Source organism: Rhipicephalus microplus, chromosome 3 (assembly GCF_043290135.1).
Source record: "Rhipicephalus microplus isolate Deutch F79 chromosome 3, USDA_Rmic, whole genome shotgun sequence".
Lineage (NCBI taxonomy): Eukaryota > Metazoa > Arthropoda > Arachnida > Ixodida > Ixodidae > Rhipicephalus > Rhipicephalus microplus.
The window spans coordinates 259,581,847-259,607,277 of record NC_134702.1 but is presented as its reverse complement, the minus strand read 5'-3'; the positions used below and the strand labels follow the sequence as shown (position 1 = coordinate 259,607,277).

At 44.6% G+C, this 25,431-nt stretch overlaps 1 protein-coding gene across 2 annotated transcripts in view; it reads right to left on the bottom strand.

Annotated features, from left to right (window-relative positions):
* LOC119168498 (general transcription factor 3C polypeptide 3) overlaps nt 1-25,431 on the bottom strand; it is a 223,399-nt gene that overhangs the window by 182,217 nt on the left and 15,751 nt on the right. For both annotated transcript variants that reach the window (XM_037419903.2, XM_037419907.2), the window contains exons 3-4: nt 18,339-18,402; nt 6,071-6,145 (exon numbers count right to left, since the gene is read on the bottom strand). In XM_037419903.2, the coding sequence (XP_037275800.2) occupies nt 6,071-6,145; nt 18,339-18,402 (139 nt within the window). The remainder of the gene's footprint in view (nt 1-6,070; nt 6,146-18,338; nt 18,403-25,431) is intronic.

Sequence of the window (25,431 nt, the reverse complement as noted above, 5' to 3'; positions counted from 1 at the left end):
GAGCAGCAAACAAACAGCTAGAGACCTCTTGGAAGCATTCTTTTTCATAAAGAAAAAGTCTAATTGTATCAGTGAAACATCTATAATGTTGTGTTCGACGAAAATGCGTTTTTTTGATCACCCATTGCCTTGACCATGTTGCTGTACATCATTTGTTGGCTGTGCACGCACGTGCGGAAAAGTCTTCTTTCTTTATTGTGCGTTTTTTAGACTGTCATTAAAGAGTTGATAGTTGGTGCTGCTGCCGCGGGCACATGCGAGGATGTACCCTCTCCTTGCAAATAAACAGAGAAAAAATATTTTTGCGTTGGCAGTGCCATGCTTTTAATTAGCGTCACATATTTGGGGCCACGCTGAATATAGAGGTCGCTTTACTCAATAGTTCTTTACGGTATTCGGTGGCCCCTGATGACGTTCAGCATTGCAATTTTTCTTTTAATGCGAAGAACCGTGTCATCACTACGGAGGGTATGTCAAATTAGGCGCTGATGGAAACCCTTTGAAACTACGGTGTGTGGGGGTGCTAACACACCTTGTAATGTTGTTTGTGCTTAATGGCGCACGTGTCTCGCGCATAAGCCGCATTTCAGGTTGACAAATACCATGCGGTAGGGAGCGTTGTGCTTGCGAGCATTTGTTATCACCACCATCATCATCATGATTATTGCGTAGTGGCGGCAGGCCTGGGTGGCGGTGACCAAGATATGAGTAGTCCTCTTTTGCGTGTGGTGGTTGGAGCGAGGGGTTGTCTCCTGTGGCGGGTCGCGGTAGGCAGCACCGCGGGCCATCTGCCATTGGCCCTCGAGGTGAGTCAAGCGTTGGCGAAGTAGCTTTGTGTGCATTGTTGTGTTTGTTACATTGATGAGTGTTGTGTAATTTTGTGTAAGGGTTTTTAGCATGTTGATCACAATTTGTGTATTCAGCTGGCAATATCGTCATTTTAAAAGCAGTTAAATAAATGTGTTTGTTTGGTTCGTTTTGACTGTCTCTACTGTGTCTGTTCACTCCAAGAGCGTGGCGATTAGGCTCTCCTTATCGAGACCCCACACTGGCTGCCCAACCTGGAGCTCTTAGAACATCGGACAACAATTTCCGCGGTTTGGTACAAGCTATTGTTTGAGCCGGGGAAGAGTAGGCTTAGGGTGACTTTCATTGCTAGTGCCGGCGATGTGCTCCGTTGAGAGCGAGCAGATCGGTTTTTGTAACCTGTTTGAATTTGTCAGCACGTTGAGTGTTTTTTTATTGCGATAGCAACTATATGGACACTCTCAGCTAGATTTTGCCGCCGTCGTCGGCGTCGATGTCATGCACCGTATATGTATACGCGTCTATATATGTGAAAGCGCAAGAAAGAAAAAATCCCCCAAAAAAAACATTCCAGCGCGTGGAATCGAACGTAAAACCTCTGCGTCGTGAAAGCCACCCTCGATAACGTTCTTCACTGTTGAAACAGCAAGCTATTTATATCTACCACTTACCGCTACTGTGTTTTCGGCATTACCAGAAAGATGGTGCAATGAGCGCACGTTGCCACATCGTGCAGTGGCACCCTTTCTAATGCCCTACGCAGAGTTTACCCGGCTTAGAGAAAGAAAGCTATGATCCTCGCGCGCCTTTATCTTGCGGTGGTGAGAAGGGGAGGATCGTGCCCCTTGGCTGGTGTCGGGCTTTACGTGAAACGATTCTGCTGTAGTTACCGGGTGTGCAATCATTGCAGTCTTCGTTCGCGAAAAGCGCGCGCTCAGACTCAGCGAAGAAACAAATGAGACGCTTATTCGCGTGCATCTGTACCTATGAGTACGTTTCGTACGTAATTTGTGCTCGAGAAATGCGGGGCACATTTTAATCTGATTGATTGATTGATTGATTTGTGGGGTTTAACATCCCAAAACCACCATATGATTATGAGAAACGCCGTAGTAGAGGGCTCCGGAAATTTAGACCACCTGGGGTTCTTTAACGTGCAGAGTACACGGGCCTACAACATTTCTGCCTCCATCGGAAATGCAGCCGCCACAGCCGGGATTCGATCCCACGACAGCCGAGTACCTTAGCCACTAGACCACCGTGGCGAGGCAGGGGCACATTTTAATCGGCTTTCTCTTCTGCGCGTGACCTTTCAAATTGTTGTTATCACGTTCATTGCTTCCCCTTTGCGGCAAAGCTGTGACTTTGTTTTTTCTACTCGCAAGTGACTTTTTTGTTGTTGCTGTTGGTTTGCAAGAACGTTGTTCAGTTGGGTCGAGAGCCATGCGGTCTGCATCCTGGGGTGAGCAAAACTTAGAGCACGTGGATTGTAGGGCAAGCCTGAAGCGACGGAGTGCAGAAGCCTCATGGGTGATGGTGGCCCAATTTTCTGTAAATAGCTCCTCCTATCTCTCTGGGCTTAGGGAACCGGGCGTCGTTGATGTCTTGTCTTGTGGCATCCAGAACAGTGGGCGCCGATCGCTCAGTAAGCTGCTGCATGCGGCAAGCGAGTAGGGCCACTTTACAGAGTGGATGTCTACTTGCGGCTGCCTCTTCTGCAGCTAGGCAGGGTGCTGGGTGGATGCCGGATGTTTTCAAGCGACTAATTATGCCTAAGGCTCTGCGCAGCCGCCTGTCACACGTAGCAGAACTAGGTTGATCGTGGCGTTGAGGTGTTAAATGCTGCTTCCCTTATTTTCTTTTTATCTTGCAATGCATGAGTTAGGAAAAGCGACCACGGTTTTATTTTAGCTCGGCCTCTCGGCCGCCGCTGATGTATTAGCTAGCAGCACTGGCCATCGTACAACATAGAAGAGGAGCCCGAAGCTCCCTTTTCTTTTCCCTACTGCACTGTTTCGTCGAGTGCTTTGGAATGTACACAGCGGGAGTGATGCAACCTGCGGCTGGCTGTCTTCTGCACATCGTCAGCGCCGCTGGCCAGGAATGCGGTTGAGACATCAGGTGATGGACATGCCTAAGACCTGCGTAACTGCCTGCATTTCGGCGCCCTCGCGAGTGCTGGTCGCAACAAGAAGACGTGTCGGCGCGAGTGACGGTTCCTCCCACCAACGGCAATGTTGCCATTGCAGGACGGGTACTGAGGTGAAGTCGTTGAGCCAGACAGTGCAGCAGTGTCGACCGCCGGCGGTGGCATCGTGCACGGACATTATTTAGGGACATGTGTTGTCATCTTTTGTTAGAGATTGTGCAGTTATTTTTTTTTTTCGTGATATGGTTTGAATTAAGGTTGGGGGGATGTGGCGGTGATAACACCCCACTGTAAAGTTGTTTGCGTTTCATGGTGCATGTGTCTAGTGCATAGGCCGCATTTCGGGTTTGCAACTACCGTGTGGTAAGGGGCGTTGTGCTAGCGAGCATTTGTTATCACCCCCATCATCATCATGGTCAGTGCGTAGCGGCCAGCCGTGACACCTGGCGGCAGGCCTGGGTGGCGGCCCCCGAGATATCAGCGGTGCTCTTTTGCGGTTGGAGCGAGCGGTTGTCTCTTGCGGCGGGTCGCAGTAAGCAGAACCGCGGGCCATCTGCCGCTGGCCTTCGCGGTGGGTCAAGCATTGGCGAAGCCTTGAGTGCGTTCTTGTGTTTGCTACGTTGTGTCAGGATGTTTAGCATGTTAATCACAATTTATGTATACTAACTCAGCTGGCGATATCATTGTTCTAAAAGCAGTTGAATAAATGTGTGTTGTTTGATTTGTTCCAACCGTGTCTACTGTGTCAGTTCAGTCCAAGAGCGTGGCGATCTGGCTATCCACATCTAGACTCCACAGGTGACATCGACGGATGTTCAGAGGTCGACTTGTCACACCTACAGGAAAAAGGGTGTTCCACACTCATTGCAATAGCAACAGGCGGCACCGATTGATGCTCCCACGTTTAAGCGCACATCTATATACCCTTTAAAGGGCCCATAAACCACCTCCGATATTTTTCAAGCATTTGAAGTAAATGCACACATCGTGTGCAGAATGCCATAGTGATTAACAATTCTATGCGTGACAGTGCTACGAGCCGCCGGCGTGCCACAAATTCTAAGAAACAGTCCCTCTTTCTTTCAGGCCTTTAGGGCTTCCGTGTGACGCACCGTGCCACATTTCTGATGTGCCGGGCCAAATATGCCAAATATGCTGTGATTGGCCGAGCAAGAGCTACTTGTGCTGCTTGTTGTTGTTCCGACGTTTTGCCCATGTGCGTGCAACACGTGCGAGGCACGGCGTTTCCCCATACGGGTCCATCGCGTTGGCAATCCCTTGAAGGCGTGCCCGCAACGCAGGGTCCATACCAGCCCAATTACGGCAGCCATGGTTCATAAACAAGCACACAGCTACAACCCAACTGACGGAGTGGCGGCAATCGGAAATAGACGGTGTTTCAAGCAGCGCGTCAACGATGACGTATGTCACGCGAGATTGGGAGGAACGCTCAGTGAGGGGGCAAAGCGGCATGGGCGAGGATACCAGCGGAGGGAAGCGAAGATGAGAACGAAAAGTGTGGTCATCACGGTTTCGATAATCAAACGCGTCAAACTCCCCAATTACTGCACCGTTTCGAAACATTCTGATGGCTCTGTGTTCGTCGTACACTCGTGCACAGTTTCACCACTACAACTGAATTTCAGCCTCTGGGTGGTTTACGGGCCTTTTAAGGTGGACGGGAGAATGAACACCACCGTAGTAGCTCAGTGGTACAGCATCGAACGCGTTATTCGGGGGTCGAAGGTTCGGATCCTGATCGTGACAAGTTATCTTTCTGCAAATTTACATTACAATTTCTTCCAATACCATTCCCTATACTTCTGTTGGCATCATTATCTGTAATTCTCATTAATAAGATGTAATTTTATTTCTTCAATACATCTCATCAACCAATTGCGTTTGTCCATTGTGTCGTGACGTAAGAGGTGATACTAGCAACCTGTTCAGTTATTATTAGAACTCGCCATGAGTCTGCAGTATGTTTCGAACGTACATTGTGCCAATGTTAGGAACACAGTAATGCCTAGAAACCCAAGAGTGCGAGTCACCGTCAAGCCAATAAAAATCTTGCAAATCAAGCCAAACTCACATGCCACGCTTCTTCATCAGAAAGCTTTCTCAGCCACGCTGGTCCTCCCTCTTCACATTTGGAAGGCCCTAAATTTTATTTTGCCAAAGCATGAATTTAAAAATTATGTTAAAAATCGACAGTTCCCTGAATCAAATATAAATACAAGAAATAACACACGAGGTGTGACGCTCTGGCACTGCGTGTGATTCTGAGCAGCTATCTTGAACATTTTGTGAAACTGCCATAAATGTGTTTCAGGCTTGTGTTTGCGATAGTTGGAATAGCATAAATCTAATGCAAAGTCAGAGGAGACAGAAAAAATTGGTCCCGTATCTGCATGCTTCACTGCAAATGTTGTCAAAAGACGATGGTCTTGCAAACGGAAAGAGTAAACAAAACGTTTATTTGGTGTTCTGCTTGAGAAAATCGTTGAATTTTATTCTGAAAGCGCTGTGTTGGAGAATCTCCATCTGTGCAGCGAAGCCGAACGAGCGCATCGAGGCACGTTAGACACGAGCGTTTTCTGGCAGTCATCTTCAAAAACGAAGGCAGGCGTGTGTGCCCACGGAGAAAGATGCGCGTTTGTCTCGGAGGCGATAAGATGTAGAACGCAAAGCTGCAGGCAGGTGCCACCATTGTGTCACCTTAGCAAAGTGTTGGAAACACTTGCCTTTTTAAGCATCGTGTTGCACTGTCAGTGCAGCGTGATTAACGCTACGGTCCTTAGAATTACTTATGTGTGCTTTGTCTAGTATAAAGACACACATACAAAATATATACGTGTTGTTATGGTACCTCAGATATGCGCATTAATTGCTTTTTATTTGACAACTGCACAAGTATGAACGTTGAAACTTGAGCAATATTGGTGGGTGCTGCGAATAGGGTTGGCCGTTTGGGTTATCGCTTGATGCCGTTTGAGATATCGTTACGATGGACAAACAGACAAATGTACATACAGACAGAAAGAAAGGCGGACTAAAACTTTTGCGTCGACGTACCCCAAGAAAGCAATAAGAAATAAATGATGACACTCTCACCTTCTTTTAAATTCTCTTCCTTTGGCGTCAAGGACAAGTCCATGCGGTCTGTAAACTCAGCAAAGGTTATCTCCCCTGCAACAACCATAACAAGCAACTTTATGATACGACAGCAATAATGGGGCAATGAAAGTACGTATTCACAGCATGCCAACTCGATAGTGCAATGCAAAGTGGGAGTGGTGTACGAGATTCCGCTTTTCGGCATCAATTCTTATGTAGGCCACACAGGACGCTGCGTAAACGACCATTTACGGGAACACCTCCTATCAATAAAAAATAACTAAATGGGTGATTTTCCAGCCCACTGCACAGCCTGTGAATGTGAAGCACTACTTCAGCAGACTAAGATACGGGGTCATATCAGAAACACATGTGTGCTTGTGAGGTGTTGGAAGCGTTCTTCATTAACATGAAAAGTGATAGCTGTGTAAGTGAGGCCTCGATATCCCTCTACAGCGCAGAAATGTCCTTTTTGATCAATAAGGTGCATTAGCATGTGATGTACCTGGTACGGCTGCGCAGCTATGTTCAACTTCCTTATTTAACCGACGATCTACAGTCAATAGAACAGTTGATAGTTTGCCCTCGACCTGTTTAAGTGTTCCTTGCTTGTGGTGTCTTTTCTTTATTTGCACAATTTTTTCCTGTGAACAAAAGAAGTGCCCTATAGTAACATTACCACTTATCAGTGGCCGAAGCGCTCCATTTTGAAGACCTCACATACAAGAATCTATTCAGTACCATCCAGGCGAATTTCTCACATCATCATCATTCTCAGCAGCCTTACCTAAACCAATCGCAGGGTAAACACCTCTCCCATGTTTTAGCAATTCGTGTACGTGTACAGCAGTTGTTACTCCTGTAAAACTCTTCATCTCATCCACCTGCCAAACTTTCCAACACTCGCTATCTGGTCCTTATGAAATACTCACACAAAGATTTTCAGTTGTTGCACTTTTTTTGTCCCGAGACCTCAAGAGCCAAGGAAATGCACTGGCTGGAAGTGCGCGTGCACTCTGAAAAAGTAGCCACATCTTCAAACCTAGCCTCCTCTCTTTCAATACCCTCCCTGCCTTTCCTTCTCTCTCACATCATAGAGCATGGTATAGACTCCCACAAGATGATGTTTCTTTTTTTCATTGACATGGTGGCTGCTCTGTTCTTGGCTCTCTTAGTGATGTACAAGCAGCCACTTTGAATGTTTGCTACCTGACACAACCAGCCATACTGCTGCATGAAGTCACCAGACACCAGTGCCATCAATGTACGCGCAAGGACTCACAGAAAGAGTTGGTACGCCTGAAAAGCCATTGTGACGCTTTACCTTTCTACTGACGCCGTTCCAGGACTTTTTATACACTCTGAATTTAATAAGGTGCAACATATTACTGCGTAATTCCATCATGAACTTCAATATTTAGCTGCGAGGGCCTCTCGATGGTTTCCCTAAGTCCCACTGCACAATTTGTTAAACGGCGAAGAATTTTTCCTTTATGGCAAAAAATGAAATAAAAAAAATAGATGCAACTCAGTTGCCTATGAAGCGCATGAGCCATCTTAGATTCGTGGATGCATTTTCAACCAATGTCCATTGACACTGTCGACAAGTATAATGTGAGGTTCCGATTCTTGAAGAAGTATACTTAGCATTTATTAAAATAAAATACATTCCCGAAACAGTGTTCGTGTCGCTTGTACTATGATAAGTGTCTACTAACCTTCACTGGCACTATAACTACAAGTTGAAATAGTACTTAGAGAGAAAAAGGAAAAGCAGGACACGGAAAGAAATACACACACCATTTAGCACTCACTCACAACTGAAAATTTCTTACACCCGTAAAAAAAATCACAAAAATGAGGGTGTAGCGTGCGTGTCATTAAGAGGCATGAAAAGTCAAACAAGGAGAGTGCATGTTCACTGTCGATTATTACAGCCGAATCACTTGTCTAGTAACAACCGCGAAGGTTGCCTTACACAAAGTGAGCCGTTATTTGTGGCATAATACGCCTCCGCAATCTCTCGCTCTGTCTGATTACATTGATGGTACAAAACTACTGTGCTTTTGCAGACTGTACTACATTTGCATGACTGACATAGCAATATTACTTTGACTTAAGCGAGTTGGTACATACTTAAATGGCACTCGGCGCGAATTTGACAAAGACAAAGAAGACACATAGAACACAAATGAGTGTTGCCTGTATTCTGTGTTTCTTCTTTGTATTCGTCGAGTTCGTGCTGAAGCCTACCCAAGTATGACATAGCAAGGCGAGATCAGGCGGCTCCATTAAATGAATTTTGATGCTCGCTGGCGTGTCTATTAACACATACACCAGTCTAGCCAATATACATGTCGACACAAAAATTAAGAAAGAGAAATTTGCATTTAACTACAACAGCTGACAAAACAACAGATATGATTCTGACCAAATTTTTATTTGGTCACAGCCAGACAAGTAATAATAATGATAATAATATTATTATATGGCATTTTACGTTGTTTTGCGTAGTGACACCGTAGTAGTGTGCTTAGGAAATATGGACCATCTGGTGTTCTTTAACGTGTACAGACATCGTACAGTACACAAGCCTCGACCACTTCACCTCAATCGAAATGCGACTGCCAGGCTGGATAGAACCTGCGACCTTTGGGTCAGCAGCCGAGCACCGTAGCCACTGTTCCACTGCAGCGAACCTCACTGCCAACTCTTGCTATCTCTTGGGCACTATGAAACAAATTCGACTAATCTTATTTCTGGTGGCAAGCACAAGCCTCACCCCCCACTTCTCTACATTTTTCCTGTCATGCCACTTCTTATAGATATGTCAATTAACTGAATTATTTCTAAAACAAGTGAAGTACATTTGTATTTGTCTTTATTTGTTATGTGAACACAATTTCTTTAATTGATGCAACAATACGCACATCTGCCGCCGCTTTGAAGGCGATCAATTTGCAGCTGTAAACTGCTGCTTATGTTATGTGAGAAAGTTTTTTTTCCTATGCTCTGTGTTGCATGACATCACAATTGCACGTTTGACAATACTCGAATGAGCCGATACAAAGTTAAAGAACTGGTTTTGGTGAACCCGCAATAAAACTTCAAAACATCTCTCAAAAAACTGCAAATTGTCACAGCAAGGAACACCACAAATGAATTCTAGTTCCATTCTTTTTGTTTAAACGCTAAGGCACGTTGCCGAGCTAGTTGGTTGGGGTTCATCATTTATATGGGTATAGCGCACCATAACAAGGACAGTTCAAGTTAGCGCTGTGTGTGTGTCTCTGTCTTTTTGTGTCCTCTTGTCGTGGTGCACTATACACATATAAATGATGCATAAATGCACTTAGATTGTTCTCACTTTTTTGTACAGCGTGTGACTTGTGAATTAATAAAACTAATAATCTCTGTACCTCAACACTGTAAAACCTCTCTGTAGTTTGGTTACACCCAGTCACAAACAATTAATTCATTGTTCAACTTATGAACAAGTAGTAATTGCGAATTTGGTGTTACAGCTCCTACTGCTGATGATGGCCCGTTACGACTGCATGCATCGGCACGTGATCATTCATTTGCCTGCTGCTTAACATCCCTTGCACATCTGCTCGGTTATACCTACACTGACTGCATCACTCCTTTCGCATTTCATGTGTAGATATGCATGCCGGTGCATTCAGATATCATTTTAGATGTAATAATAATAGTCAATATTCAGGGATGCCTTTCATTTTTATTTTTCATTTGGTGCTCCCACAGAGCTAACGAGAAGTGGGCGATGTAAAACAGCCGACGCGTCCGACCAGTTCGACGTACACACTTTATTTTTTTTTTATTTGAAACAAATCCCGCAGCGCCACTTAGGCATTATTGCGGGGGGCACAGAGCCTCATAAAATGAATCCGCAGTCTTGCGGCCAACTACATCGGCTGGTAACGTGTTCCATTCAACAATGGATTGCGGAAAAAAAGAATGCTTAAAAAGATCCGTTCTGGGGTTGTATGGCCGTACTTTAAATTTGTGATCATGACGGGAGGATTGATAATACGCTTTTTTTAAATAATCTGAAGCATTAATGCCCGTTTTATTGTTATATATCGAATAAAATAGTTTTAATCTTAGATTACGTCTTCGATCTTGTAAGTATTGCCAATTAAGTTCTCTTTTCATACAACGGGAGCTTTCAGTTCGGCCATATTTTCCCAGAACAAATCTTGCTGCCATCGACTGAATGCGCTCTAATTCATGAATATGTATTTTGTTAAACGGATCCCACACAGGACAGGCGTATTCTAGTATTGGTCTCCCATACACTTCTCCCATAGTGGTTCGCATGATTGCAGGGGGGTACTGGGATCGCTTGAAAATAGTCCATCAGTAGTGTTGCATGAGGTCATCCTAGTGTTAATGTCAGTAGGTTCACCACTTGAAAATGGACATTAAAATCAAAATCACATACTCTATCAGCATTCCCTGAGCATCAGACTTGTGTAAAACTGTCTCTGTATACACAAAAAATTTGTGCAGCTGAGGTTCATTCCCTTTGAAAATACATGTCAGCTTTCCTTGAACCCTTTTAGACTTGAATAACGTTCACGAAAACTTTTCCAGATTATATATATATAAACGATATAAATCAAATTACATAAATCCCATTCTGACTGTAAAAAATGGTTATAAAGCCAGAAAAAAATCATTAAAAAAAATCAGGAACAGTACTTTCGTGTCAGCATATAGTATTTCAGAACCAGCAATGACAGTTGGGCGAGTCGGTAATGCGTAGTCTCATCCATCTCAATCTTATCCTAGTCTGCACACATAGAAGAAGTGTCTCTTCCCCTCTTGAAGCAATGAGTTGTGTTTCACCATAGCGTCTCTCTGCAGTTCTTCTGAAGAACTTGAAGGAATCCTGGTAAACAGGGACAATAAAGACACCTGATCAGAATCAGTCATAAACTGCTAAGACAAGTGCCAAAAAGATGGATGTCAACTTACAATAATTACTTTGCGGTACTTGCCATTGCTTTTTCTTGTTATTCTACATTGTTGTTACTTTTGTGTGCCGACTTTGTTTTTATGTTAATCTAATTTGCTCTTATTTGGTATCTACCCCACTTACACAATGACTCTGCGAGGCCTGTAAGGTACTTGTAAATAAATAAATAAATAACTTCTGCCACCCTGCAAGGGAGTGCCGAAAAATACAAAAATCAAGTTTGGTGGTTCCCCAATGCACTCACGCAATGAAACTGAAAAAGTGAAAGGGCACTGCCGTATACCATGTGACGTGCTGAAGCTTGAACCTCCACAATAAGGTTGCACATTAAGATTTGATGAAGGAAAGAAACTATACTGTCTATATAAAACTTTAAAAGATGCAACATTTTGACTTCCGTTCGGCCTCATTTCCAATCTAATCCAACACCTCGTTGTTCACAATCCGAAACGTTGTCTTTTTTTTATTTTGTTGGTGTACTTCCTATCCTTCATCATTACTCATTCTAACTAGACAGTTCTCTGTTGAACTCTCAATTTCACAACCAAAATTCAAATCCTTCCTGTAAGTCCTAGGAGGTGGCAGCATCTCTCAGGAAGCATGCATCAGCTGTGTGGCATGAAATTTCAAACGGAGAATCGGGACCATACCAGTACGGCAAAGACCTTGAGACAGAGCCAAAATCCTCAAAGAGCTAACGACCAGTGGTAATCTTTTCTTTACGCTACATGCTCTCTCTATGCCCATTTTGATTTCCCCTAAGGTGCTATAGTACCTATCCTTTCTTTTTTTCATGGCTAACTGTTTTGTCCTCAACTTCCGACAAAAAGTTTTCGTGAGCCTTCGGGATTCCGCACCATAAGCACTTTTATCATGCAGCTCTTGCATACCTTCCTCTAGAGGGACAGTGGTAGACTACCATTTATGTCCTGAATATTTTTACACTCCATTCTAATTTTTCTATTTACTTCAGTCTGATGGTTCGAATATGCGGTCTTCCCTTGCCTTGAGTAGACATATTTCTTACCACTTGCACTACCTTGCTTCTTATCACAAAGTGCTGTTCTTTGCCGAGACTTCTGAATATTGCTTTAGTTTCCAGCATATTAATTTCTGAACATACCTATTCAACATTCCTTGTCAGCTGTAGTACCTATGAATTGCCATTTGTTCCCCCCATTATTCAGAACAACCACGTCCTCAGCAAATCGCAGGTTACTAAGGTGCTCTCCCTAACTTTTCCCAACCTAGCATCCTCAAGACCCCCTGTAAGCACGCCATGCAGTGGTGGTCTAGTGAATTTATGATTTCGAGTGATTTTTGAAGGAAGAACAAACCTGCTCTAGAGCAGATTTGGGGCAAGAGGAACTGTGTGGAGCAGCAAAAATAAAATTTAGGATCACCTGGAGCAGAACATTAGTGTGGATACTGGAAATGATGCTGCAATGTAAACAAAGCCAATATACAGAGAGCATCTCCCTATAATCAGATTCTTAGCATGAAAGGGTGTCACACTCTTGCTTCACTGCACTGCACAAGCTGTGCGATGAAGTGAAGCATTAGTGACAAGGCAAGCATGGCCCCTACGGCTTCTGCCAATAAAAGGTTTTATAAGGTCATTCCAGAATGAATAATAAATAAATGAAAACATAAGCATTTGAAACTACCTGCATAGATAGTGCATTTAATAATCACCACAACTAACTATGAATAATGCCCCATCGAACTGAATATTTTATTATTAGAGAAGTGAGCACAGAGTGACATTTGCTTTTTACTTTCAAGCTCTTTGAGTTGAGCACGTGCTTCCATCTTTCAAAAATTCCAAAAAGCCTTCTAAAGTATAAACCTGGTGCGTGGGGGCTGAGGTCAGTGATCTATCCGAGCATAAAATGGAAGGGCGGTTGCTTGTCTTCAAAGCAGTCTTGAAGAAGACACTTGTCAAAACGACAGCTTTAGCGAGACCCGTGTTCAAAAATTTTTCACCTTAATATAATACCACAGTGCGATAGGTGGGTAGGAGTCCCTGTGCTACTCACATGATTGGAGCGTAACTATGGAGTACCACGAAAAGGCCACATAGCAGACTAGTCATTTTTTTCTTTTGGTGGGGGGGAGGTGGGGAGAAGATGGGATGGATAGCCGAACACCCCTCCCCCTCATTCAGCACCCCTTCACTCCGTCATTGACAAGAGTCGTAAGCCTGGGTCAGGGAAGAACATTTTATGGATCAGCAAGTACAGAGGATAGCATGACTACATCTGGTTTGTTTCCTTTGCATAGCAGCTTGAAGTTCACTAATGTCACTGCACAGTGCAGTTAGGTAACCTGTGAAAAACGAGAAATCTGCAAGACAGCGCCGCTCAACGCTCATTAATGTGCAATTTGCTAACAAATAGTGGTCGGGCTGAGCATGCTTCCAAGCAGCTTTCAACAAGTGGGAGGGAATTAGTTGGGCAGACACACAAGCCAGAATCTTCTGTCTCTCATCGCTCATAAGCAGCGATTGGCATGTTCCAGTATAGCGATGCAAAACGAAGAGGAAAGCGACCTGCGAATTCTGAAAAAAATCTGCATAAGCAGAACACCTCTGGAATTGTAGGCAAGCCTTCCTCAGGTGCTTTATCTATACTTATTTTTCACCTCATGTGAAATGGCTGTGATAGCTCAAAATAATGAGAGGTCCTTCTCATAGAATTTTCATAGAAAATTTCATGGTGGTGAAAATGCAAATAAATGATGGTGAAGTTAAGAAACAATAACTAGTGAGACTTAAGCATTTCTTTTGAAATAAATATCTAATGACTCTGACCTCTATATCAGTTATCATACTTAGCAGATACTTACTTCTGACAACGACTATTTAAAACCACCTGTAATAGGCGCACAGGCCGAGAAATCGATGCACAACCTTTTTGTCAGTGGGTGGTGAGAATATAGCAATGGTGGCTGTCTTCTGCAGATCAGAACATACTCAGGACTTGCTTATCATGTGGCCCAAGAACAAGAGTTCCTTGTACATGAAGTGGCAGTTTTCCAGTTTGAGGGTGAATACAGAGGACTTCATTGCTTAGAGTACAGCTTCAAGGCACCAGAGGTGAGCATCGAAGTTTGAGAAAAACATGACTACGTCATCCCAATACACAAGGCAAGTGTGCCATTTTAGGCCAGCAAGTACAGTACCTTTAACGCGTTGGAAGGTCTTGGAGGGCCGAACAAAGACCAAAAGGCATTACCTTGAAGTCGAACAGGCCGTCTAGTGTTGTGAATGCAGTCTTTTCTCGATTTCTCTCATCTGCTTCAATTTGAAAGTAGCCTGTGTTGATGTCCGTGGACAAAAAGATCTCGCGTTGTGGAGTTGATCCAGGGTGTCGTCTATTCATGGGAGGGGATACATGTTCTTCTTTGTGATCTTGTTCAGGTGACTCGATGCAGAAACATAGCGTTCTGTCCCTCTTATTCACTAAGACCACGGGAGATGCCCATGGGCTCTTGAACGGCTGGATTAGATTGCAGAGCATTTCGTAGACTTCTTTCTTTAGACCTTGGTGTTCTCTTGTCTGAAATTGATATGAGCTCTGACGAAGTAGTCGGCCACTTTCTTCTGTTATGATGCGATGTTTTGCGACTGGAGTCTGTCGAATTCATGACGACAACACAAAGCTGTCCTTGAACTGCAGATGGGCTTTGAGCTGGTCTTACTTGGACTTTGAAAGGCTCGGGTTGACAACGAAATATGTTTCAGGATGTCAATTTGATGAAGCAGGTTCAGGAGCATCAATGAGGCCGAAAGCATTGTCGGTGTCTACAAATTTCTCTATATAGGCGACCGTGATACCAAAGTTACAATGTCTATATGCATGGCTGAAGTTTGTCAGCAGTACCTCTGCTTTGCCATTGCCCAACTCCGTGATGCCTTTTACCAAGCAAATCTGTTGGTTAACAAGCAAATGCTGATTGCCCTCGATGATGCCTACAAAGTCAGCAGGTTTTTTTAGCCAGAAATCATGATGCTGTACTGAGGAATCGCCGTGACGTGCTCTTTTATAAGGTTCAGCGCATGGTTCTTCTGCGTTGTCTAGATAGGCAGCGCTTTTTCTGAGGCCAGTGTTATCAATTCAAACCTTAGCTCGATGGCAGCACGGTATTGGCTTAGGAAGCCCATCCCAAGTATCACATCCCTGGAGCAGTGTTGTAGGGCTAGAAAGCTGGCAGAGCAAGTCCGGTAATTGATGGTGACTTTTGCTGTGCTAATGTCCGCCAGCGTTATGAGATGGCCCCCAGCGGTCCAGATTTCAGGGCCTTACCAAGCAGTTTTCACTTTCTTGAACTTTGTCATGAAAGGCGTACTGACGATCGAATAGTCGGCTCCAGTGTCAACGAGAGTGGTGACATTGTGGCCAGTAAATATTACGGCAAGGTCTCTGCTTCGTCGTCGTGCATTGCGGTTGGGCAGTGGTATCGGATCAAGCCTATGTCAGTTCGCTCTGCTGTTTCCACGTTGCATAATGTAGTCTTATTTGGGCTGTGAAATTTCGTCGCCAAGGCACCTTTCGTCTTGCGGCGGGTGCTTTAGATTTCGTTGCGGCGTTGGAGACGGGGGTAGAGGATTTTTGGTAGTTCTTTGTACAGCAAACGCACCTCCATCAGTCGCTGCTCTTAGCTTTCCGATTAAGGACTCGGGGAACAGCCTCGAGTAAGGCCAGTGTAATGGCGCCACTGCGATAACATGCGCCTGGCGATGGTCAGCAGTAAGGTCGCCGGGTTGTCCACTGTGCTTCTGTGAGGAAGTCGGCGATGTCGTGTGATTGTTCACCCATTGTGGACACAATGCGTTGACGCTGAAACCTCATAGACCCATCTGTTGGTACTGGCAAGAGCGATAGGTGTTGCCACACTCCCAGTAGTAGTAGCACGAGCGGGCAGTGGTCGGGGGCACCAAACATCCGTTTTTTGTGGTGTGCAGCGCTGGCCTACAGGAGGGCGATAGGGCGTCGTTGATGGTGGCTGCGGCGGCGGAACTGTGGTGGGGCAGTGTCTTGATGCGGGTGTGAAGGAGCATTGTGGCACACTGCAGTGCATAGCTCATAGCTGAGGCAGCAGTGCTTCGGGAATTCGAAGCCATTGCCAAACTTCCTCACAAACAATGTCGGCATTCGAACCCACTTGAGGCTGCACCGAAGGTAACAGCTTGCACAGCTCTTCCTGCGCAATCACTCAGATGGTTTCATACAGATCGTCGGAGCCGATTGGTTGAATGTCTGTGTACTTTGGTGTCAAGCAATGATTGAATTGTCAGTTGCACGTTTCCAGTTTCTTTTCAATTGTAGTCGCTTCTGAAAGGAATCCCTGAATGGTCTTTGGTAAGTTTCTCTTTAATCCCGCGAATAGCTCCTGTGTGACCCCTTGCATGGGGAAATAAACTTTCTTCTCCTCAGGCATGTCCAGCTCAATGTGGCGAAAGAGACAAGTGATTTCTTCGAAGAAGATTGCGACGTTCTCATTTGGCAGTTGTACCCGTGTTTCCAGCAAAGAAGCGGCTTTTTCCTTGTGGGCAGTGCTCCTGAACATACCCAGAGATGAGCCACGGAAGAGGTCCCAGGTTTGAAGTGCAAACTCCCAATTCTCAAACCAGGTCCTTGCCACGTCTTCCAGGTAGAAGTAGATGTGATGCAGCTTCTCTTTCGTGTCCCAGTTGTTGAGTGTAGCGACTCAGCCATAGGTCTCCAGCCAGGACTCCAGGTCTTCAAATGATGACCCTCTCAAGTCAATGGCTCCCTTCGCTAATGCATCAAAATCATAGGCTGTGGCGCAGCGGTTGTCACCATCGCCGCAGTCGAAGTCATGGTCTTCGTCTTCCAAGCCTTGTCGTAGGCCCATACTACGGTGGTAGACCTTGCTGCCTGTGGCTTGTTCACTGCTCGTGGCGAGCGCCGGTGTCTCCTCCACGACGTGGGCTGGATTCACGGCATGACGGGGCCATCCGGTATAGCAAAGATACAGCATCTCCACAAGACGTCACAAGGTTTTGACGTGAAAAAAAGCAGCAGACTGTAGCTACAAGGTGAAACTGTTTATTTGGCCGAACTTGTGGCAAGTAAACTGAAAGTCATATAACAGCAATACTAACTGGAACTGATAGCGGCAAACAGAACATTGGTCGTCGATACACTGACAAGCAGTGACACGGTTCAGCATTTATACATGTGCCGTCAAATATTCTAGCGTTACCACTTGTAGCCACGCAAGTTTCAAAAGAAGCTGTAATGTCCGCATTGTACGCGTAATTGCACCGGAAGGTTCAAGATTAACTAGACGGTTCTCAGTGAAACAGTGTGGTTTGCACAAAGCAGTCCTTACATGTGCAGCAGGGTGATAACAAAACATGAGGAAGGATTGTGGCAATATTTGCCCAACTAATGGTGGCACATGCCGTACACTGAGTGAAGACAAGGTCCTAGTTGCACATGCTAGGGCTTGTTTATTATGTGTGTGTATATCGACAGCTGGTTATGTGCTTAACAAGTCCCAGTGCAACCTAACAAGGCTTGAACACGGTGTTTGCAGTAAGTGACTAACTGACATTGGTTGGATATACTGCATAGCCAGAAAGCTAGCTTTGAAATTACGAAAAAGGCCCATTCGGCACACTCAGTATGTGCCTTTGTCTACACCTGCCCTCTCTTCCTCTTCTGCTGGGGGAGAGCACACACATATGTACTTCGCATGCACAAGGTAGGCAGTTGCCGTGTTGAAAAAGGAAAGACCACTGGCTGAAACATTGGCTCCAGTGACCCGCTGTGCTCAAGTTTACTATGTTAGGTTTGCCCCTTGACTGTGCTTCTGTTTTTATAAGACAGCTCAACACAATGTGCCCCTGAGTGCAATAAGTTGTAGGGTGCTTACACTCCCTGTAAAGTCGTTTGCACCTTGTGGTGAACACTTGTTTTGCGCATAAGGCCCACTTAAGGTTAACAACCATTGAGCAGTAGGTGGCATTTCGCTCTGGAGTATTTATCACCATTACCATCATGATTAGCGCGATAACGCCAGCAGTGACGCCTGACGGCGAGACTGGGTGGCGACACATGGAACTTAAGCACCTTTCTTTGGCGTGTGGCAGTTGGTGCGCACGGTCAACTGTCGCGGTGGTCCCATGCGGACAGGCCCACCGTGGGCTCATCTCCACAAAGTTTGCATGCTACGAACAAAAAAAAGTGAGCGAATCCCCAGGAAAAGGAGGAAATCATGTGCAGAGCTCACCATTAATGTACTTGGTGGTGAGCAAGGAACGCAGCTTCTCAGCATCCTGCGTGTCAGTTTTCTCCTGCAAGAAAGTGCCATTATTTATACATCCTCTCCTAGCACTGTAATAGTGCTGTGTACACTCACGAGACATGCAGGAGTTTAGGAGAGGATGAACCTCACTGTACTTGTTGGAAAAACTAAATTTGTGTTGCAAAAACCTGCAAGTGCACTGAACAAAATTTTTTTACCAAGATTTAAAGCCCAAATGACAGCACCAGTGCTAAAATTGGTGGACACCACCTTATTTTCAGAAAGAAATCAGAAGAAAATAATGAATTTAACACATTTTTCAAAAAGAACTGTGCTTAGCAGCTGTAACATGTACTAGGAGAAGTGATGCTGTCCTTGCCAGAATTCGGTGGCCAACTTCAAACCAGAATTTGACTGAGGCCAACTGCAAACCGCCATACTTGACTGAGGTGCCGCGGTGCGAGCATTGGCTAGGGGGCTGCTAAAACGTGGTGCACTATGTTTGTGGCTCACAGCAGCGGGCAATGGCGAATTCCCAAGCGTTTCAGTCACTTCTCTGAATTTCCTTTCATGCGACTGCATTCTCAGATGGCAAAACTATGCCAAACTATGCTCAGCAACATTGTCGCTAAGATTTGAATAGTTGCAACTATGCTTTTTTTTTTTGTTTTATAACTGTATGATACATAGGAACGCTTCAAAGTTATGTATTTACACATGTAAATATCGAGAAGAAACCTACTAAAAGGCACTTTTTTTTCCGAAAGGTAGCAGCAACATATATTTGTGATGCTTGATAGCTGTTTTGTGTTCTCTCGCAGCCTGCATCAGGATGAGTTTAATTAGGCAATAGAGTTAGTTTTCAAAACAGAACACTGGAGCTGAGAACAAGTGCAGTTTCTAGGCGAGAATATTCAAAAGCATTATGTTGCGTGGTGTCCGAAGCCTATTACTTGTGGCAGAGCTAGATGCGGCATGCATGCTGACCTCCTAGTCTTGTTAAATATCAATCAGAAAATAAAAAAGCCTGTTGCACAGATGCCTTGCATCACAATCAAAACCAACAAAGATTATATTCATATTCAATATTGATTGAGTGTGATCCTGACCGAGCAGCACACACGAGTGCGCTTTCTACCACGACATGCCTGGAGCAACAATGCCCCTGTCACAAGGACGCTTTGGATTGTGATAACTAAGCCCATTCACGATTTATCACCTCAGTCTTCCTCAAAAGTTGCAGTAAAACTTCTTTTTTTATCGAACCACGGGTAGGCATGTCTCACGTAAGGCTTTTTGGCAAAGACAGCATCACAATGTGCTGCAGGATCGTGCAATAAACAAAAGTTGGAAGTTTAGCGTTCATCCTATCATCTCCCTTCTTCTCTGGCTTTTTTTTCCCCATGCTCAAGCAGAGCTGCAGTACAACCTTACGATTTCATCACACACAAACTCGCCCAATGTGCATTACATAACGCATAAGGTTCAAAATGTCCTGTAAAAAAATCAAATAATTTTTATATTGATGTTTATCTATGCTTTTTAAAACCAACTTATAGCCAAGGTAGTAGCATTTTAAATTTACACATGAAGCTTAAACAACCCTGTATTCAACTTTCTTTGTGTGCTAATAACTGAAGGTGGCCTCCTGTTTGCTGCGGTAGAGCCTGTAGGTTTTATGGCAAAATTGAGAAATGTGTGTTATTTGGCTGCGCAGTTTGAGAAAACAAGTAGTGAAGTGCATAAAGACAGACTTTTTCATTGACCTGCCATGGTGGTCTAGTGGCCAAGGCACTCGCGTTCTAACCCGCAGGTCGCGGGATCGAACTTCAACTGCAGCGGCTGCATTTTTGGTGGGGGCAATAATGCTGTAGGCCCATGTGCTCAAATATGGGTGCACGTTAAAGAACCCCAGGTGGTCAAAATTTCCGGAGCCCTCCACTACGGCGTCTCCCATAATAATATGGTGGTTTTGGATCGTTAAACCCCACATATCAATAAAATCAGTCTTTCTCACCTGAAAATCACTTAGTCGTTCATTGTTACCATTGTAACAAACTTAATTTTTCTTCCAGCGGGTAGTTTTTGTACCCTAAGCACTTGCACTGGAGCTATTTGAATTGGTAGAAAATATTGCCTCCAATGAAGGAACACCAGCTCACGTCTAGTGCTCACGATTTACTTACAGAAACCAAAAGCCTTCAAAACACAAAAGCCTTCAAAACGTCTTCAATACAAGTGGCACAAACACCACTCACTCTCTGATATTCTTGCATAAACGTTGCAGGCCTGTTGCGTCAGCCGCTTCTTTTTTGGCTGGTTGTTTGTGGACCCAACGACGGTACATTTCCAACCAAACGAATTTTTACACATTTCACTATGGTTGAGAGTACATGCGGAAAGGAGGCAGCTAAGGAGTCCATTTTCTGACAGCTCTGAAAGCAGAGACACAAGCACAGTCATCACCTTCCATCATCAGCAGCCCCTGCTGTCGTCTGCACCATCAGGGTGTCGAGAGTAGTGACGGAGCTGACACTCATGCCACGAGGCTAAGAAAAGTGTAGTCTATATAGGCATTGCACCATGACTGTGGATGACATGAGGCTAAAAATAAAAAATCTGTGTTACAGAAAAGTACACCAAGCATCACAACGCACATGGAACATGCCCATGATGATGTTATCAATGAAGGATTGGGCATTGAATGACTCAAACTAGCTGGCCCAATCGCCCACTTCGTATAAACTTGGCAACCAAAACTATTGTCTGTTGTTGTTTTTTTGCTATGCAATGCTGCTTTTCATCTTAAGATATTGCATTTCACACACTTGAATGGCAAATGTGCGATTATGAAATCAAATATAGTGTAAGACTAACATAAGCATAGGTCGGCGAACACACTCAGACTCAACTCAAGCCCTGAGTCTCATTGCAAGTAATTTCCTTTAAGGAAAAATTTGGTGAGTGTGAGTCCGAGTGAGCTCAGCTCAGAAAAATTTTTCTGAGCCCAAGTGAGTCGAAAGCGAGAAATGAATTTCATGAGCGAGTGTGAGTTAGCTTCACAGGTTTTTCTGACCTATGAACATAAGTTATTTAAATCTGGTTCACTTATTTGCATCGTTTTATGCATATACATGCATATATCTGGGCAACCTGCAAAAGTTGCTCTTCCATTGTGCTCAAACTGAAGATAAATAACTTGCTGGTGTGAAGAAAAGTTTCAGCGCAAGCACACAACACAGGCTGAGAAAATTCACGACTTTCACTGCCTAAAGAGGGCGCTAGTGTAAGCCCAACATGGCTGTCGTTAGGGAACATGCATAGGGTGACGAGAATTGTGCAGCCACTGCCGGATGGTGTGTCTGTCACTTCGAAATGCGTAGTCTTTTCAGCTGCAGCCATCGTGCTGTGAAAGCGTTGCTTAGAAGGTCTTTGACTCGAGCATGTATTATATCCCACCCTAGGTGTTGAGAAATGCATGTGCAGTGTATTATTGAAGTTTTGAATGCTGGGCACATCGTTTGCTGAGGTGTGAAGGAATGCATGGAGAGCTTTGCGGACACTATCCAAGTATCATGCCCGCCAACTTCCCGACCGTAGAAATACCCGCACGAACCATGCTTTGAATTCAGGAGGGACCAAACGATGAAAGGAAGTTCACATACTCTTATTTGCTTCCTAAAACGGGGAAAAGGGTGCAACTCATCGACTTTGCGTGTGTGACTCACACCTATAGAAATGTAGTTACTTTTTCATAATGGCAGATAGCACAAAAGCGTGTGTTGCTCACAAGGCCGAAACACTATGACCCAATGTAGCGCTTGCTGCTGATTTGTATGAAAATGCGAACAGACGGCTGTGCTCTTCACAGGCTTAGTGCGTCCGAGACATTTCGCACGGAAGCAAAAGCAGACGCTGCTGCTTTTTGTCCTATGTCTTTTAGCTTGGATGACGGCTACGAAAGAGACAGTGGTGCTCTGAAGAGCGCAGCCATTCACTTGCATGATATAGCTAAGAGTTAATCGTGACGTCGGTATTTGAACACTATTATTGCTTTGCATGGAAGGAACTACACTGGTTTAATGTGCTTGTAAACAGAAGGCACTTGGTAAATTGTAGATGTGTGCTGAAGTGTAATCAATGAGGTAGCAAAGCATGCGGCAAAATTTCAAGCATGAGTGGAAGCTGATTACATCACCACAAATAATCTGAAATCAAACTTTTATTTCCATCATGTATACCCAGACAACCCAAAAAGTCCTAAGGATACCCCAAACAAGTACCTAAGTCCCACATCCATTAAAGGAAGTCGTATGAATGTCCTGTAAACTTCAGCTAGACTTCAGATGTCCATTAAATAACCCGGAAGAGGACGTGAATGGGTGGATGCATGCATGAGATCTGCATGCGTCGACCCATTCATGTCCTCTTATGGGATGTTTAATGGACATGATATATATCATCCCACGCAGCTTCAATTATTCTACTCACTGATATTCTCACATACATATGCACGTTGCTTCATGAATTCATGTACACTTTCAGCGATCATTTTTCAACACACCTGTAAATATATATAGAACCCTTCATAAATATATACATATTAAATAAGCAGGTGAAAACACATAATGAAGCAGTGTTTTCAAGATTTGAAAAACAACAAGCAAAGAGGAAGACAACAGAATCACTGAATGTGTTATAAGCCTACAGTCACGTGGAAAAGCAGGAGTGCATTGCATTGCTGGAAAAGTACATTGAGGGGTACTAAAACATGTAAAGAAATGCAAGACTTTCAAAAAGGCAGTTCTTTCTACTAACTAGCATGCGCCCTTCAAATGCTGCATGTACTGGTAATTTCTGGATACAGTGGAAAGTGCAACATCCAAATATAATCCCATTATGATCCCAAGATGTCCTAAGTGCAGGATGTCCTAAGGATCTCGTTTTTTGTCTCATTTTGTAGCCTTCATGGAGGTTTCCGGGAAATATCTGGGACAGCCTTAGAAGTTCCCACACATCCTAAGCAGCGCATCTTAGGAGAATCCAAAGGATGGATCTGTGTTGTCTGGGTAGACTCATGGATAACGGACAACAACAAAAAAATCTGCTGTAGAATACTTTACTAATCACTGTCAGCCACCCCACATAACGGTTGGCACATATGTACAGCAATAAAAACCAGTTTTTAAGCAAATTAAAATATTTGATCAGAGCATAATAAAAGTAAAACCCAACAGTCCACAAAAACATGTTGGTGAATAATTGATTGATTGATTGATATGTGGGGTTTTAACGTCCCAAAACCACTATATGATTATGAGAGACGCCGTAGTGGAGGGCTCCAGAAATTTAGACCACCTGGGGTTCTTTAACGTGCACCCAAATCTGAGCACACGGGCCTACAACATTTCCACCTCCATCGGAAATGCAGCCGCCGCAGCCGGGATTCGAACCCGCGCCCTGCGGGTCAGCAGCCGAGTACCTTAGCCACTAGACCACCGCGGCGGGGCGTTGGTGAATAATTGACAGAAAGTGCTTCTTCAATTCTACTCATACGCGTGCGCACACGTGTGTGCAGACATGGGAGGGGGACCAATGTCTCCCGTATACAATTATATAATAAAGAGATTGAACGCTTCGACAAACCTTCGCCCGCACCTCATGGCCGAGCTAGACTGCACATGCGCGCTAGCCTGGCCGAGGCAACCTGAAGCTCTGCGCGCGTCTATGTTTTGACTAACATGCTGCGAGTGTAAATATTTCTTTTATCTCTCCCTCTTTTGCAGGGTTACTGCTCGTGCAAAGCAGGAAACCTCGCCTTTGAGTGCACGGCGTGTGCACAGCGGCACCAGGCACATTTTGTGATTCTTGTACACTGGAAAAAAAATAAAAAATAAATCACTGCTACTACGACTCACAGCACCTGTCGGACTTGGGTTGTTCACAACTGAACTTAGAAAAGGCATCGTACAAATCACCAGTGACTAAAATATACAGCACCAGTGAATCGTCAAAGAAATGCCGACTGAACGCTGGCCTGGCTGCGTGGACATACCCCAAGCAACAGTTATGACGGCTGCCACATGGCGGCGCCACCATCTGTGAAAGTTGTGAACAGATACACACTTGTAACTTTGTAGCTGTGCTCTGGCTTCTGTTGACTTTTCATACCCTGTTCCATCTTCTCATCCCTCATTGATTTTCGTAGCGCCCTCGTCTTTTGAGAAATAGACTGACCAGTCCTGGCAGGCAATAGATTTGGCTGGCAAATACTAGTGAATGAACTATTGTAATGAGTAAAGGAGAGGCGTGAGGCACGTCCCGAGCATGGAAGCGTGGCAACGGTGCGTGAGGAGAAAAGAGGCACCCGATGGCACGCGCACCAGACACGTAGATGCAAGAGATTGGTCGGAGAAAGGCTCCTGGCACGCAACCTGAGCCGAGAAGCAAAATCCCAGAGGATGAGCTGGCACTGGGTGTTGGGACGCCGAGCTGCGAAGACGTGGGAAACAAGCGTCGCCACCACAACGGAAGGAGTAGAACCGCCCGGTTCTAAGGATGTCGGCGAAAAGGTGAAATAAGAGGAGCATAAAATTGCATTTCAAAGGTTAAAGCATGAAATGTCCCACTCTCCTATACTGTTAGTGCTAGATATGCAGAAAGAGTTTGTGCTATGCACTGATGCATCGAATAAGGCACTAGAAGCAGTACTCCTGCAAGAGAAAGAAGTATTCAAGGCGGCGATGCAAGCTAGTTTGGTTTTGTTCACTTGTATTCACATTTGTAGCACAAACACATGAACAGAACTAGTGTTTATGTGTTCTTTCTGTGTTTCCGTTATTATCTGTTTTGCGCTACAAATATGAACGCAAGAAAAAAGGAGTTCTCTAATCTGTGTTCTAGACGGAAGAGATTAGTCGGAGAAAGGCTCGTGGCATGAAAACTAAGACAAGAAGAAAAATCCCAGAAAATGAGGTGGCACTGGGTGTTGGGATGCCGTGCTGCGAAGACATGGGAAACGAGTGTCGCTACCACAATGGAAGCAGAAGAACTGCCCGGATCTGAAAATATCGACGAA